At 51.5% G+C, this 15,253-nt stretch overlaps 2 protein-coding genes across 3 annotated transcripts; one reads left to right on the top strand and one right to left on the bottom strand.

Annotated features, from left to right (window-relative positions):
• The first annotated feature begins 8,537 nt into the window (after positions 1 to 8,537).
• On the top strand, positions 8,538 to 9,602 carry LOC122908239 (keratin-associated protein 10-7-like). The gene has a single exon (XM_044250811.1). It carries the CDS (start codon positions 8,538 to 8,540, stop codon positions 9,600 to 9,602), a length of 1,065 nt encoding a protein of 354 aa, XP_044106746.1.
• A 4,001-nt stretch (positions 9,603 to 13,603) lies between these two features.
• On the bottom strand, positions 13,604 to 14,134 carry LOC122908261 (keratin-associated protein 12-1-like). Of its 2 annotated transcripts, XM_044250852.1 has the most exons (2): positions 13,910 to 14,015; positions 13,604 to 13,831 (listed from the first exon to the last, which is right to left on the bottom strand). In XM_044250852.1, the coding sequence occupies exons 1-2, from the start codon at positions 13,982 to 13,984 to the stop codon at positions 13,604 to 13,606; spliced, it is 303 nt and encodes a 100-aa protein (XP_044106787.1). In that variant the 5' UTR covers positions 13,985 to 14,015. The 2 variants fall into 2 exon arrangements, with proteins under 2 accessions (XP_044106787.1, XP_044106788.1); XM_044250853.1 differs by having other exon boundaries at positions 13,604 to 14,134.
• Between the last annotated feature and the right edge of the window lie 1,119 nt (positions 14,135 to 15,253).

The raw sequence follows: 15,253 nt of genomic DNA, 5'->3' as shown, positions 1-15,253 counted from the left end.
ATGGCTTGTTGCCAGGATGCCATAAAGGCTGCCCAGGAAAGGGGCCTCTGACCAGCCCTGACCTCCACCCTGACCCCACCCAACCCCAGGCCACCATGAGCCACAGCAGCTGCTCCACAGGCTGGCCCCTGGCCTACCTGCTGCCTCTCCTGGGCTATGGAAGTTCCCGTGGCCACCGAGACCCCCGCATGGCTCTTCTAGGGCAGTTTCTGTGTACCCAGCCCTCCTCCCAGCCCAGCTAGCTACATGCCCATGAGCTTCCCCTCGGGGTCCTGCCCAACTCACCTAGACCATCCCCTAAAGTACCCTCACTTGCTGCTGTGCTCCAACCCCACCCTGACTCAGGAAGAAGCCCCAAAGCCCAGCCCTTCTCTTTCCCAGCCAGTGAATCTGTCATCATGAAAGTCCTTCCAGGGATGACCCAGCCATATCTGCATTCCCCACATAAAATGCCCCCAAAGCACCCCAGGACACCCTGAAAGGGAGAGACCAGGGACCCTCCCAGGCCTGATAGGCAGCAGGAGACGTCCTCAGCCCCACATTGCCCCAGGGTCAGTCAGACCATGCACCTCCCTATCTGCTGAGTACTTGAATACTTTAATGTCTCACACCCTTTCCCTCTGTTTCCTATGTGGTTTTGTTGACAAAGGGGATTCACAGCTCATCTGGGAACAGGGGACCCAGGGGAGTCATGTGACCAGTAGCCAGCACCCTGGCTACTGTGTCTCTGCCACTCCTCTCTGGGGCTTATACTGCTGCCTTTGGGGGCCCCGGAGCTCTGCCAGCCAGCCATGTCTACTTCAGGTCATCACTCCACGGTCTGGCTACCATGACAGATCTGAAGCTTTGCTCCAGGAAAATCCTGTGGGCTGACAACAAAGACTCCAACCCACTGTGAATAGGAGCAGCTCCTCCCCATGCACAGGTGGGGGCTGTCCCAGAGGTCAGCACAGGCCACAGTCTTGCTGGGAGGTGGGGACAGAAGAGACTGGCAGTCAGTTTGTCCAGTGTCCAGAAGGTCTTCTTGGGACAGGTGGGCATCCTGGACTCGTGCCTACATTCACAGACACCAGAAAGTCCTCTGTTCCAGCACCAGGCCATCTGCTGGAATGCAGAGGGCAGAGAACAGGACACAGTCTCTGGAGCTCCTGCCTGCTGGGCTGGGTTGGCAGAGAGCAGCTAGGAAAGGAAGATCACAGACAATGATAGTGGAGAAAGGGCAGAACAGTGTAAGAACGTGTCTAGACCAGAAGGTGGGAGGAAATGTGAACACACGTGTCCAGATGCAGCCAGATGCATCTTCCCACACGCATGAGTAAATCTGAGAATGAACTCCTGGAAATGCAGAGCAATGGGTCAGATGGTGATGTGGAAGTTGCATTGCTCACAAGAGGGTCTGGGTCCTCTTTTTTTTAATTTAAGTTAAATTAGCTCATATATAGTACATCATTAGTTTCAGTGATTCATCGGTTGTGTAATAATCCAATCAAGAAATGGGCAGAAAACATGAACAGACAGTTCTCCAAAGAAGACATACAAATGTCCAGTACACACATGAAAAAAATGCTCCACATCACTCAACATCAGGGTCTGGATCCTCTTAATGACAGCAAAGATTCACAGCAGGGGGGCCTACATTTTTCTATTTTTGCCAACTTGATAAGGAATAATACCTTATCATTGCTCCTTTTGCCTAGACACATAGCATCCCAAATGTTTGGTTTATTGATTTATGCAGAAACAGGGGGACAGGCATCTAAAGTCTGTCTACTTTTGATTATTACAAACACCACTGTGAGGGTCCTCACCACTTACCTGTGTGCACCAGTGTGTTTTCACTGGGTCTAAATTCCTAGAAGTGGGAATTCCAGGTCAGAACATTTGCTGATTTTAAATTCTGAGAGATCAACCAAATAAATGCCATCACAAGGACTTCTAAAAATTGTGCCTACTAAGAGTGATGTCAGAGAATACTGGAAATGGGGAACTCTAAGAGCCTCCTCACCTCCATAGAAACACTGAAGAGACTGGCAAAGCTGCCAGAATCAATTTTATCTGAACTGTGGAATATGGTCAAAGGTTTACAACAACCAAGGGAATGCTTCATCAACACAAAAGTGACTACAGCCTGGTGGACTGGGTCCCAGTGAGGGCCCTGGTTCTGGAGAGAGACAGTGGGCCCCATTCTCTGAGAAGTGTGGTTGTCTGTGCGGTAGCTCTGGGGGTGCCCATACCAAGGACTTGGCCTTATTTCTCGTAACTTGAAACTCCTTCAAGGCCGAGAAGCAGCTACACAGAGAGTTTGTCAAATGAACCCATTGTTGCCTGGGAAAAGGGATATCAGTTGTGGGAAATAGATGACACCCCAAAATTCTGAGGACAGAAAGCTGGGGAATGAAATATTTAAAGGAATAAGGCTTTCAGGCTTCCACAGGTGGCTGGAAGTCCAGAAGACCCAACACATGCCTCCAAGAGGCCTGTGCTCAGAAAGGACCCAAGAGGACCCTAGGCACTCACCATGGGCTACACATCCAGCTCTGACAGGCAGGAAGTGAAGATGAAAGCAGAGCTTTAAACTGCCTGGCCCAGGGTTGTGAGCATAGTCCCATCACACAAGAGTCCAGCCACAAAGACTGGGAAAAAATATTGTTTGGCTCCAGGTGATTAAGGAGCTCTCTGTCAAATCACCCTCTGACCACTGGCTAATAGAACAGTGACCACACCTGACAAAGAGTGCAGTTATTACAAAATAGTTTAAGTAAATGAAAGTTAATAGAGGCCATTGCTAGTGGATAGACTTGCCCTACAAGAAATGATAATTCAGGCTGAAATAAAAGGGAACTAAATAGAAACACACTGATAGGTCACAACAATCAGCAATGGACTATAGGGAAGGAGAGAATCTGATATTCAGAATTATCACATTATAATATTAAAAACATCCAATTTTCAACAAAAACTATGGAGTATACAAAGAAGGAAGAAAGGATGGTTTATTCAGAGGGAAAATGCAATTAGCAGAAAATGCCCCTGAGAAAGCCCAAGGATTGAACTTTCTAGACAAAACCTTTAAATAAACTCTCTTAATATACTCTAAGAATCAGAAAAAACCATAGTCAATGAATTAAAAGAAACTAAGAGCATAATGTTCACCAAATCGAGAATATCAATAAAAAACACAAGTATAAAAAAACCAACCACATAAAATTTCTAGGGTTATTGAACCAGTTGCAATAAGTGAAATGATAACCTCACTAAAGGAGCTCAATAGCACACATGAGCATCCAGGAGAAAGAATTAGCAAATATGAAGACAGGACAGTTGAACTACTCTAGTCTGAGGAGTAGATCGAATAAGGAATAAGGATAAATGAACAGAGATAACAAGACCTGCACGACATGGTCAAGTAGACCAAAATGCACATGACAGGAATCCCCAAAAGAGGGGGGAGAAAAAAATATTTGAAAAAACAAAGGACGAAAACTTCCAAAAAACAAAGAAACAAACCAACCAACAAACCAATATGATTCTACACATCAAAGAAGCTAAATAGACTCCAAGTAGAATAAATCCAGAGATATCCACACAAAGATACATGATAACCAAACTATCCAAAGACAAAGAGAGCATTTTAAAAGCCACAAGAGGGAAGACTGACAACCAATTCCTCATGAGAAATGTGAGGGCAGGAGGCAGTGGGATGGCATGTTTAAAATGCTGGATGAAGGACTGCCAACCAAGAAGTCCCTGCCCAACAAATGTAGGAAGGAAAGATTAAGACACTTCAAGGTAAATGAAAGTTCAAAGAATTCATTGCTAGGGGACAGACCCACCCTACAAGAAATGATAATTCGGGCTGAAAACAAAGGGCACTAATCAGTAATTTAGAGCCATAGTTAGAGCTCAACTCCGGGAAGGGTGCTGATTTGGGTAGTTTGTGTGTTTATAAGGATTTGTGCATCACATCTAATTATTCGGTGCCCAGTTAGTATTCTCACTTAACCTTTTTCACTCATGCAAGGTCAGTAGTGATGTCCCCATTTTTACTTGAGTCTTCTCTCTGTTTTTCTAGTCCGTCTAGGTAAGGGTGTGTCCATTCTGTTGCTCTTTTCAAAGAACCAACTTTGGTTTCACTGATTCTCTCTGCAGTAGTTCTAGTCTCTTTTTAATTAATCAGTGCTTTGTTTCCTTCTTCTGCAAGCTTTGCGTTTAGTCTACCCTTTCTCTAGTTCCTTAAGATGTGAAGTTAGGTTATGGGTTTAAACACTTCTTCTTTTTATAAGTGTCAACAGCCACTAATCTGCGTCTGAGCACCGTTTTTGCTGCATTCTGTAAGCACTGGCGCATCGTACTGTCATCTGCTTTCATCCCAAGGAATTTCCCAACATCTTTTGCTATTTCTTCCTCAACCTGTTGGTTGTTTCAGTATGTTTTGTTTAATTTTGTGAATTTTCCCATGTTTCTTCTGTTATTAGTTTTCTTTTCACTGTGGTCAGAGAACTTTGTATAATTTCAATCTTTTAAAATTTACTGAGATTTGTTTTGTGGCCTAACTTATGGTCTAATCTGGAAAGTATTCCATGGGCACTTGAGAAGAACATGCATTTCTGCTGTTCTTGAGTCAAATATTTTATGCACACATTGGGTTTAGCTAGTTTACGGCTATATTCAAGACTTCTGTTTCATTACTGCCCTTCTATCTAGTTGTTCTATTATGTCATTTTCTATTAGTGGAAATGGCTTATTGAAGTATCCAACTATTATTGTAGAACTGAAACTCTTTATTTCTTCAATTCTGTCATTTTTACTTCATACATTTTGGGAGTCTGTTATTAGGTGCATATTTGTTTATAATTGTCATATCTTCTTGATATGTTGACCCCTTTATCAATATCTAATGTCATTTTTAGTCTCTTACAACAATATTTGACTCTGAATCCATTTTGTCCGATTTTATTATAGCCATCCAGCTCTCTTTTGGTTATTATTTGCATGAAATATCTTTTTTTCATCCTTTCACTGTCAATCTATTTGTATCTTTGAATCTCAGGTGAGTGAACTGACCCAAGAAGAAATGGGCAAAACAAGTAAGGAGATCAGTGTAATCCAAAACCTCCCCCACAAGTAAAGCTCAGGACCAGATGGTTCCATGCTAAGTTCTGCTAAACACTTATAGAACAGTTAACACTAAACTTTCTCGAATTCTTCCAAAAAACAGAAGATGAGAAAACACTTTCTAAATCATTCTATGAGGTCAGCATTATCCTGATATCAAAGTCAGATGAAGACAAAAGAAAAAAGCACTACAGATAAAAATCTTTTATAGATTAAGATTTGTAAAACTTCCACAAAATACAATCACACAAAATCTAGCAGGGTGTTAAGAGAATTATACACCATAACCAAGTGGGTTTATCCCAGGAATGCAAGACTAATTCAGCATAGACCAATCAGAGTAATGCACCACATTAATAGGATGAAGGGAGGAAACATGATCATCTCAACTGAGGCGGAAAAATCATCTGAAAAAGCCAACCTCCTCTCATACTAAAATCCTCAACAAACTATGAGAAGAGAACTTCCTTGACATAATAGAGGGTAAATGAAAACCCCACAGGAAACATCAGCCTCCATGGTGAAAGACTGAAAGCCTTCCCGTAGGCCAGGAACAGGCAAGAATGCTCACTTCCACCACTTTCCATGCAATATTGTGCTGGAAGTGCCAGCCAGAGCAATTTGGCAAGAAAAACAAATAAAAGACCTCCAAATTGGGAAGAAGACATAGAACTTACTACAAAGCTATAGTGATCAAAACAGTGGTCCTGGCATAATGATAGACATATAGGTCAGTGGAATAAAATTGAAAGTAGAAAAAAACATACATATCTGATCAAGTGATTTTCAACAAGGGTATCAAGTTCATTTTGTGGGGAAAGTATAGTCTCTTCAACAAATGGTGCTGGGACAACTGGACATCCACGTTCAAAAGAATATAGTCAAACCCTACCTCACACCATATACAAAAGTTAACTCAAACACCAATCAAAGACCTAAATATAAGTACTGAAACTATAAAACCTTTGGAAGGAAACATAGGGGAAAACCTGCATGACCTTAGATTTGGGAACAATTCTCTTGGTTATGACACCCAACAAAAGAAAACAGATAAGTTGGACTTCATCAAAAGTTAAAGTTTTGCGCACTGAAGGATGTTATCAAGAGACTGACGGGGTGGCTCAGTGGGTTAAGCCGCTGCCTTCGGCTCAGGTCATGATCTTGGGGTCCTGGGATCGAGTCCCACGTCGGGCTCTCTGCTCAGCGGGGAGCCTGCTTCTCTCTCTCTCTCTCTCTCTGCCTGCCTCTCTGTCTACTGTGATCTCTCTCTGTCAAATAAATAAATAAAATCTTTAAAAAAAGAGAGAGAGACTGAAAGGCAACCCACAGAGTGAGAGAAAATATTTGCAGAGCATAATTCTGATAACGGTTTAGTATCCAGAATATATAAAGAACTCCTGTAATTCAATAATCAAACTACAGATAATGCAATTAAAAATGGGCAAAGCACTTTGATAGACATTTATCTAAAGAAAATATTCAAATAGCCAATAAGCACTTGAAAGGAACTCCAATATCATCGGTCATGAGGGGAATGTAAATCAAAACCACAATAAGATGCCACTTCATACCCACAAGGGTGGCCACCATTTTTTTTTTTTTAAATAAAAGAACAGAAGCAGTGCTGGGGAGCATGTGGAAAAATTCTGGAAATGTAAAATGCTGCAGGTGCTGTGGAAAGCAGTCTGGCAGTTCCTCAAAATTTACACATAGAATTTCCACCAGACCCAGCCATGCCACTGCTGGGTCTACACCCGGAAGAACTGAAAAGAGGCACTGAAACAAAAACTTGTACACAAATGTCCATAGCGGCATGATTTGCAACAGCCAAAAGGCGGAAACAACCCATATGTCTGCTGACTGAGGAACAGAAAAATAAAATGTGGTGGATGCATTTGCTGGAATATTACTTAGCAGGAACAGGAGTGACACACAAGCACACGCTACAACACAGATGAGCCTGGAAAACATCACACTCAGTGACCAGAGTCAGACACAAGAGGCCGTGAACTGTGTGATTCCTTACACATGAGAGGTGTGGAATAGGCAAATCCACAGGGACAGAACGCAGATTAGTGACTGATGGGGACTGCCGAGGGCTCCTTCGTAGTTCAGGACGTCCTTCTGGGGGGACAAGAAGGCTCTGGATCTAGCTGGTGATCACAGTTGCACAACATTGTGGCTTTGCTAGACATCACTGACTTGTACGCTTTAAAATGGATGGAATTATACATTTTATATATTATGGGCTCAATCTGTAAAAATCATGCCTGCTGGGGGTTTCCAGGAGTGAGGCCCCCCTACTTGGCAGCACTGGAAACTATTAACATGGTAAATTTTGGTTGATCTCACAGGTGAGATATTTATGTTTTAATTTGATAACAGTTGGTCATTAATGAGCTCAAGTAGCTTTCCATGTGCTTATGGGAATTCTGAATGTTTTGAATTTTATATTTGATGCTTTTGTACCCTCTCCTGCTTTAGTCGCGGGGACTTTCATATTTTCATATTAACCTTTCACCCATCACACATATTGCCAATATTTTCTGTTAGTTCAATATTCTCAATTTGTATTCCAAAAAGATTCCCTTTCGGTTTTGAAATAAAACGATGATGGATTGTCCCCACATCACCCCCCCTCCATGCCCACCTCCTCCAGATTAAACCTCAGCCCACCCACAGGCCCCCATCAGGGACCTGCCTCTGCCAGGACCACTGACCATAGGCTCCAAGGAAGGAGCATTAGGACCCAAAGGTCAGTCCTTGAATCCGGTCCTCCTAATGACCTAAGGAGTGAGGCCTCACTGGGACATTTTGGCTTCTGGGGGAGGGGACATCCAGTCCTTTCGATGGGCATCCTCCTCCTTGTCCCTGACATTGGCTGACACCGGGACCACGGAAATTCATTAGTCCGTCCGGAAGAATCAGCCCCACATTGCCTGTGCCCTAAAATATGCACTTCTGTCCTCTTTCCTCCCAATCAGAGGCCAGACCAGCTGTTCCAAGTGAGGTCCTGCACACCCTGGCGGGGTACACACGGAGCAGTCCCATGAGCCCATGGCCATCACCCAGAGACCCAGCACATGAACTGCCAGGTGGAAGCCACAGAGGTAGCCACAGGGAGCCCACACCTTCCCAACAAGTGTACGGGGAAACCAGGCTCACACCACGGACAGCCAGCCCTGCCCGGAACTGTCCAAGGTTTACAAGCTGAGCAAGATCATGTCCTGACAACAGAACAGGCGCTAATGATGGTCCTCACAACCCAAAACACCAACAAGCAAGGGGGCGTGGTGAGCCTTCACCCGGACAACATAAACATCCGGGAGGGTATAAAATCCGCCAGCCCAACACCTCACACACACACTCACACACACACTCACACTCACACTCATATCCTCCTCCAGCCCCACTGCCCCACCATGGCCGCATCCACCCTGTCCGTCTGCTCCAGCGACCGGAGCTACGGCAGCCGCGTCTGCCTGCCCGGCTCCTGTGACGCCTGCCCCGACTCCTGGCAGGTGGACGACTGCCCAGAGAGCTGCTGCGAGCCCCCCTGCTGTGCCCCCACCTGCTGTGCCCCCTCCTGCTGTGATTCCAGCTGCTGTGCCCCCACCTGCTGTGTGCCCACCTGCTGTGACCCCAGCTGCTGTGCCCCCTCCTGCCTGACCCTCATCTGCACCCCTGCAAGCTGCGGGTCCAGCCCCTGCCAGTCAGCCTGCACCAGCTGCTGCCAGCCCTCCTGCTGCAGCTCCTCCCCCTGCCAGGAAGACTGCTGTGTGTCTGTCTGCTGCAAGCCCGTCTGCTGCACCCCTGTCTGCTGCAAGCCCGTCTGCTGCACCCCTGTCTGCTGCCAGGCCTCCCCCTGCTCAGCATCCTCATGCTGCCAGCAGTCTAGCTGCCAGCCCTCCTGCTGCAGCTCCTCCCCCTGCCAGGAAGACTGCTGCCAGCCTGTCTGCTGCACCCCTGTCTGCTGCAAACCCGTCTGCTGCACCCCTGTCTGCTGCAAGCCCGTCTGCTGCACCCCGGTCTGCTGCCAGGCCTCCCCCTGCTCAGCCTCCTCATGCTGCCAGCAGTCTAGCTGCCAGCCCTCCTGCTGCAGCTCCTCCCCCTGCCAGGAAGACTGCTGCAACCCCGTCTGCTGCACCCCTGTCTGCTGCACCCCTGTCTGCTGCAAGCCCGTCTGCTGCACCCCGGTCTGCTGCAAGCCCGTCTGCTGCACCCCTGTCTGCTCCGGGCCCTCGTCCTGCTGCCAGCCCAGCCCCTGCTCCTCGTCCTGCTGCAGACCGTCCTCCTGCGTGTCCCTGCTCTGCCGCCCCGTGTGCAGGCCCGCCTGCTGCGTGCCCGCCTCCTCCTGCTGTGCCCCTGCCTCCTCCTGCCAGCCCAGCTGCTGCCGCCGAGCCTCCTGCGTGTCCCTGCTCTGCCGCCCCACGTGCTCCCGCCAGGCCTGCTGTGTGCCCGCCTCCGCCCAGAAGTCCTGCTGCTGACCAGCTTGAACTTCTGCATCTGGCGCTGCTGTCTTTGCTCCTGGGCACAAATGTCCTCTCAGGAGCTCTGACGTCCAAGACGATCCCTCTGGCCGTCGGTGGACACACAGCTGCTGTCTGCTGGGGCCTTGAACGTGCCGCCCATCCTTTCCTGAGAAGAGATGCCAGCCAGTCCCTCAGTGGGGGTGGACTGCGGCTCCCGAGACCCTCTTCTGTAGGGCCGGTTGCTCGTGTTCCACGTGACCAAGGCCAATCGCTATAAGCAATAAAATGTTTGTGTCATGACCTAGAGACCAGTGTGTGTTTTCTCCTCCTCCTCGGACGCCAGAGACCGCCCAGACTGGAGCTCTTTCTGGTGGAAGCCAATAATAAAGACATATTCTCAAACTCCTAGTTCAAAGCCCCTGAGAGATGATGAGGTCTGAACGTGGCTCTGCACACTCCGTGTCCCTTCTCCACCTGTGGCCCTGCCCTCCCCGCAGTGACGAGCCCTCCAAGCCTGGGCCAGGGGAGGGGGTGGGCGTGGTTGCACAAGGCTTAGACCCTGAGGGGACTTTGGGGTCTCGCCCATGCCTGGCCCCCTACCCATGCAGGTTAAAGGTGAGCTGAGGAGCAGCACGACCTAACTGGTGGGAACTTGAGGTCCGGTACCTAGCACCACACCAACTCCCTCGGAGAGAGGTGCTGCCCAGAGGAATGCCTGCATGCTGGTCCGGGCACAAGGGCTGCCGCCCTGAAGCACCAGCAAATCCCTGTAGGCCCCCAGAGGGGTGCAAGGGTCGGTTCAGACATCATTCATTCTACTCAAGACTTCAAGGTCTGATTGGGGAGATAGGGAGAAAAAGATGCCTTGTTGACAAATCCTCAGAACAGTGGACGATGATGAGCCTGCAGTCTCAGTGGACCACAAGTACTAGAGAGTCAAGCGGGCACCAGTCAGACCAGTTAGGTCAGCATCAGGCTTCCTACTCACCCCTTCTGCCAGGAACAGACGGAAGAGGCCCCCAGGAGCAGAGCAGCAGAGGCCCGGCAGGCGGGAGGAGGAGCCGAAGGTATCTACCTCTCCACAGCGGCTGGCTCCGTCCCAAGTTAGCTCTACCCCAGGGAGGTGGAGACAGAGCGAAAACCTCAGGGGCCTTTAAAGAGAAAGGGGCTGGGTTGCAAACCCACCTTGACTCTTAAATCCCTCAGTCTACCTGAACTTACTGAAAACCTGTACCCATTACTTGCTCGTTTGAAGGGAAATGTGACCACCTGCACAGGTAAATGAACAGGGACCTCGATGGATTCTTCACGGCACAGAGTTAAAGACGTGGAGGAAGCCCCCACCGCATCCATAACCAAAGACTGAAGTGCAGGGACGTAGACTCCCGTGGACACCAGCAAAGCACAGTGTAGCCAAAATAGTGCGTGGAAGGGATGGGGGGCGCCTGCAGGACGCTCCCTGGCTCTGGCCCAGTGGCTCCAGAACATCTAGGACCTTCTGGCGGCTACTGCAGGAAAGTCGGTCACAGCTGGAAAAGGCATGGCCGGCCACTGGTGGCCAGGCTGCTCCCAGCCAGGGCGTTTACGTGGTCGGCTGAACTGCTCACAGACGGGGTGTCTACAAGGTCAGCCAGGCTGTTTACTAATGAGCATCTACACAGTCAGCCACACTACTCACTGACGGGGTATCTACACAGTCAGCCAGACTGCACACAGATGGGGTGTCTACATGGTCAGTTAGTGTGCTCACAGATATGGCGTCTATATGGTCAGCCAGATGATTCCCAGCTTGGGCATCTACACAATAAGCTGTCTGCTCACAGATGGGGCATCTACACGATCAGTCTCAGTGTTCACAGATGGGGCATCTACACAGTCAGACAGACTATTCCTGGCTGGGGCGTCTACACAGTAAACTGTCTGCTCACAGACAGGGAGTCTACACAGTCAATCTGACTGCTCACAGATGGGGTGTCTACATGGTTAGTCAAAGTGCCCACAGACAGGGCATCTACACAGTCAGCCAGACAGCTCACGGAAGGGGTGTCTACACAGTCAGTCTGACTGATCACAGGTGGGGCATCTTTGTGGTCAGCCAGGCTGCTCACAGATAGGGAGTCTACACGGTTAGCTGGTCACCACTGCCCAGCGGTGGGGGGTGGGGGAGTCGGAGGTGACAGGAGTCTTTACCTTGGGAGGCTTCTTTAACACGTGTACACAGTGCGGGGACAATGCCCGATGCTCTGAGACCCTCCAGATCTCGGGGAGCCCTTCTGCGGGCAGCTCCCCGGCCCCGGACACCCCATCACTGTCATGCCTCCGACCCAGACGGTCACTGCCCTCAAAAGCATCACTGAGGACCCGGGGCAGGCCTCCCCCGCTGTCTGGCGGAGGGCGCCGCGGCTGCCGGGGTGCCTGGAGGGAGGGTGTCTGCGAGGTGAGGGCCTGACACGCAGGGGCTGGACACCGGGACGGTGACAGGCGGCCGGCGTGGGGTCTGCATGGACCAAGGATGAGGCAGAGCTGTGCACAGTAGGTGCTCAGAGAGTCCCTCTGAATTTCCCATCACGTATCCCGTGACCTCACGATAATGGACGTTTCCAGATCCGTGGATCCGTGATCCCGTCGCAGGAAGGACTCCCCTCCCCCCACCAGAGCTTTTCTTAGACTGCTTCTCGGTTCTCAGACAGCTCCCCTCTGGCACCCCGGTGTGCCCCGGCTCCCTTGTGCTGATGACCGTGCACGCTCTGGGGGTCCCCCACCTCCCGCCCAGGGCGGCCCCAGCATCCTTGCTCTTGGGTGGCCCGGGGTCCTCCCACAGGGGCTGAGCCCACGCTGTCAGGGGCAGGTGTCCCGACCGGCACAGTGCAGGCTCCACGCAGGGGCACACAGGAGGGCAGCCACCCGAGGCTGTGCCACGGAGAGGCTCTGTCTGTGCCGTGGCCCCCAAGACAGACCATACACACGGCGGTCCTCCCAGAACGCCTGCACGACCCGGTCCCGGTCCCTTCCAGCCACGAGCGGCGCCGCCTGCTCCGTGGGCATCTACACGGCCAGCAGAACTGCTCACAGGCGGGGCGTCTACACCGTCGCGCGCGGAGAGGAGTCGGAGGTGACGGGGCTCCAAGTCCGCAGCCCAGTGCCCCTTCCCACGGCCTCCTCCTCCGCGGACGCCCTTCCTCTCCCGTCTCCCACGTCCCTGGGGTGACGTGAGCCCCCGAACCAATCCAGGACGGCTCCTGGGGCAAGACCCTCAGTCCGCCCCACCTGGGGAGCTGCCGTGCCTGCAGGGCTGTGTTCACCGGTTCTGGGGATGACGGTGTGGACATGTCCGGGAGCTACAAAAGTCACCCACAAAGCCCTGTCCCCCCGAATGGGAGAAGGAGGAGCCCTACTCGTCTGTAGGGCTACACTTGAATTTTGAGACTGGGTTGGCTCTGCATATTGGTTGCTGAGCAGGGGACCTTTTTACCTAAAAAGGGTCAAACCCCAAAGTTAGGGATTCGCCCTCAGTTCCCCCAGCAGAGTAAGAAATAACCTCGCTGGTTCAAGGGACCAAGGGGGACCAAAGGAAGCCCAGGGCCCAGGGCCCCTGAGCTAGGGGCATCCAGTTGCCCAGGAGGCCACCCTGAGTGGCCGGTCCCCCAGGGTACAGGCATGTGGTAACTTGTGGCCTCTCCGCAGAGGGAGCGTCCCTGGATTCTGGGAGCCACGACCAGAGGAAGCCGTTCAGGGACGGGTGTAAAGGAGAGACGGTGCACACACTCGGTGGGCTTCAGATCACTCTGGAATTTATTAGACTTTTGTGCGGGGGCTGCAGAGCTGGGCACCCTGCACCAGCCAGAGACACTGGGGGCGACTCTCCGCCTGGGTACCGGGGACCAAGTGGCTTTGCTGTAGGATGGTCTAGTCGGGTCCGGAAGGTCTGAAGCGGGTGATGTCTGGGCTGCCTGGTAGGAGTTGGGAGAGCAGCTACCTCTGACCCCATGGAGGAGGGGTCCTAGGAGGCCGTGGGCTCAGCAGCAGGTAGGGGTGCCGCAGGGGACAGGTCTGCAGAGCAGGGTGGAGCAGGAGGGCTGGCAGCCCCCAGAGGACTGGCAGGAGGGAGCCACATACACAATGGGCTTGCAGCTCACAGGCAGGCACACGGCTGGCTTGCAGCTCATGGGGACACACACGGCTGGCTTGCAGCTCATGGGCACACACACGGCTGGCTTGCAGCTCATGGGCACACAGCAGGACGTCTGGCAGGAGCTGGGCACACAGCAGGACGTCTGGCAGGGGCTGGACATGCAGCAGGACGTCTGGCAGGGGCTGAGCACATAGCAGGACGTCTGGCAGGAGCTGGGCACGCAGCAGGCCGGCTGGCAGCCCGTGGAGCAGCTGGACTGGCACATGGTGGCGTGGGGCTGGAGCGGAGTCAGGGAGGAGGACGGGGCTGGTGTGGAGGCTCCTTCCCCAGGCAGCCTTTATACCCGGGCTGTGGCATCCTGGCCACAAGCCACACGGGGCCTTCCTCCTGGTGGCCTGATTGTTTTCTTCCTCCTCCTCCTCCTCTGTGCGTCTCTTCCTGGAGTTTCCTGGTGGAAGCGACTCTGTTCAGGAGACTCTGTGACAGCTGGAGGCTCAGCGTGACCCAGCAGCCCCGCGATTTCTCGACCCAGCCCAGGTAGGATGGTGAAGGACCATCGGCTGGGGACAAGGGCCCCCATATCAGGATCCTCCAGGTCCTCCCCGAGCTCACGTACCCTGTCCTCTGCCCACACAAGCACCGTCCTGCTCGCCAGACCGGGGATCCCTGTTTCGATTTGGAAACTCCGTGACCAAAAGGTCTTCCCAAGGGACCAGAGCCCCGCGGCTGGGCTCCTCACTGGGGACAGCCGTGGCCGTGGCATCCACCATGTCATCCGGTCCCAGCTTTGTGCCAGGTACCACGCTGTCAGCTCGTCACTGACTAGTCACCAGTCCTTGCCGCCATCCTAGGGGTAGGGGAGCCACGGACGCGGATGCGCGGTTGGATTCCGGGATGCGTGCGCGCTCTCCCCCTGCGGCCAAGAAGCAGGCGTTTGAAGCTCAGTTTCACTCTGGGGTCTGTGGTCATTACTGTTGCGCCAAATTATGCTGGGGTTTTAGGGGTTTTCTGGGACTCTTGGATCTGTAAGTTAGAATTATTTTTAAAAGATCTAATTTGGGAGGTTGCCTGAATGACTCAGCTGGTTGAGCATCTGATTCTTGATCCCAGCTCAGGTCTGGCTCTCAGGGTCATGAGTTCAAGCCCTGTGTTGGGCTCCAACTGGGCATGGTGCCTACTTGAAAAAGCAGGGAGAATTGTCTATTATTTATGCTTCAATATCATTCTCTTCTTCTCCATGGGTTGAAATTGCTTCTTGTTGGACTGCCTGATATTGTCCACAGACCCCTTCATGATTCTTAATTCTGTTCTCTCTTCCTCCGATTGGGTGATTCCTACTGATGCGTCATCACATCGACAATCTTTCTTATTCCATCGGCCGGGACCGCAAGGCCTGGACTCACGCTGTGCCGTCTGCACTTGTCCACCTGCGCCTGCTGCCTGGTGCCCGCACCGCAGGATTTCCCACTGTTTCGGGAACGTGCCCATCTCTGCCCTAGTGTCCTCACGTCCCCATGGCTGCTTCTGCTTGGAA

Source organism: Neovison vison, chromosome 6, assembly GCF_020171115.1.
Source record: "Neovison vison isolate M4711 chromosome 6, ASM_NN_V1, whole genome shotgun sequence".
Taxonomy (NCBI): domain Eukaryota; kingdom Metazoa; phylum Chordata; class Mammalia; order Carnivora; family Mustelidae; genus Neogale; species Neogale vison.
This window is presented reverse-complemented; position numbering and strand designations above follow the sequence as displayed.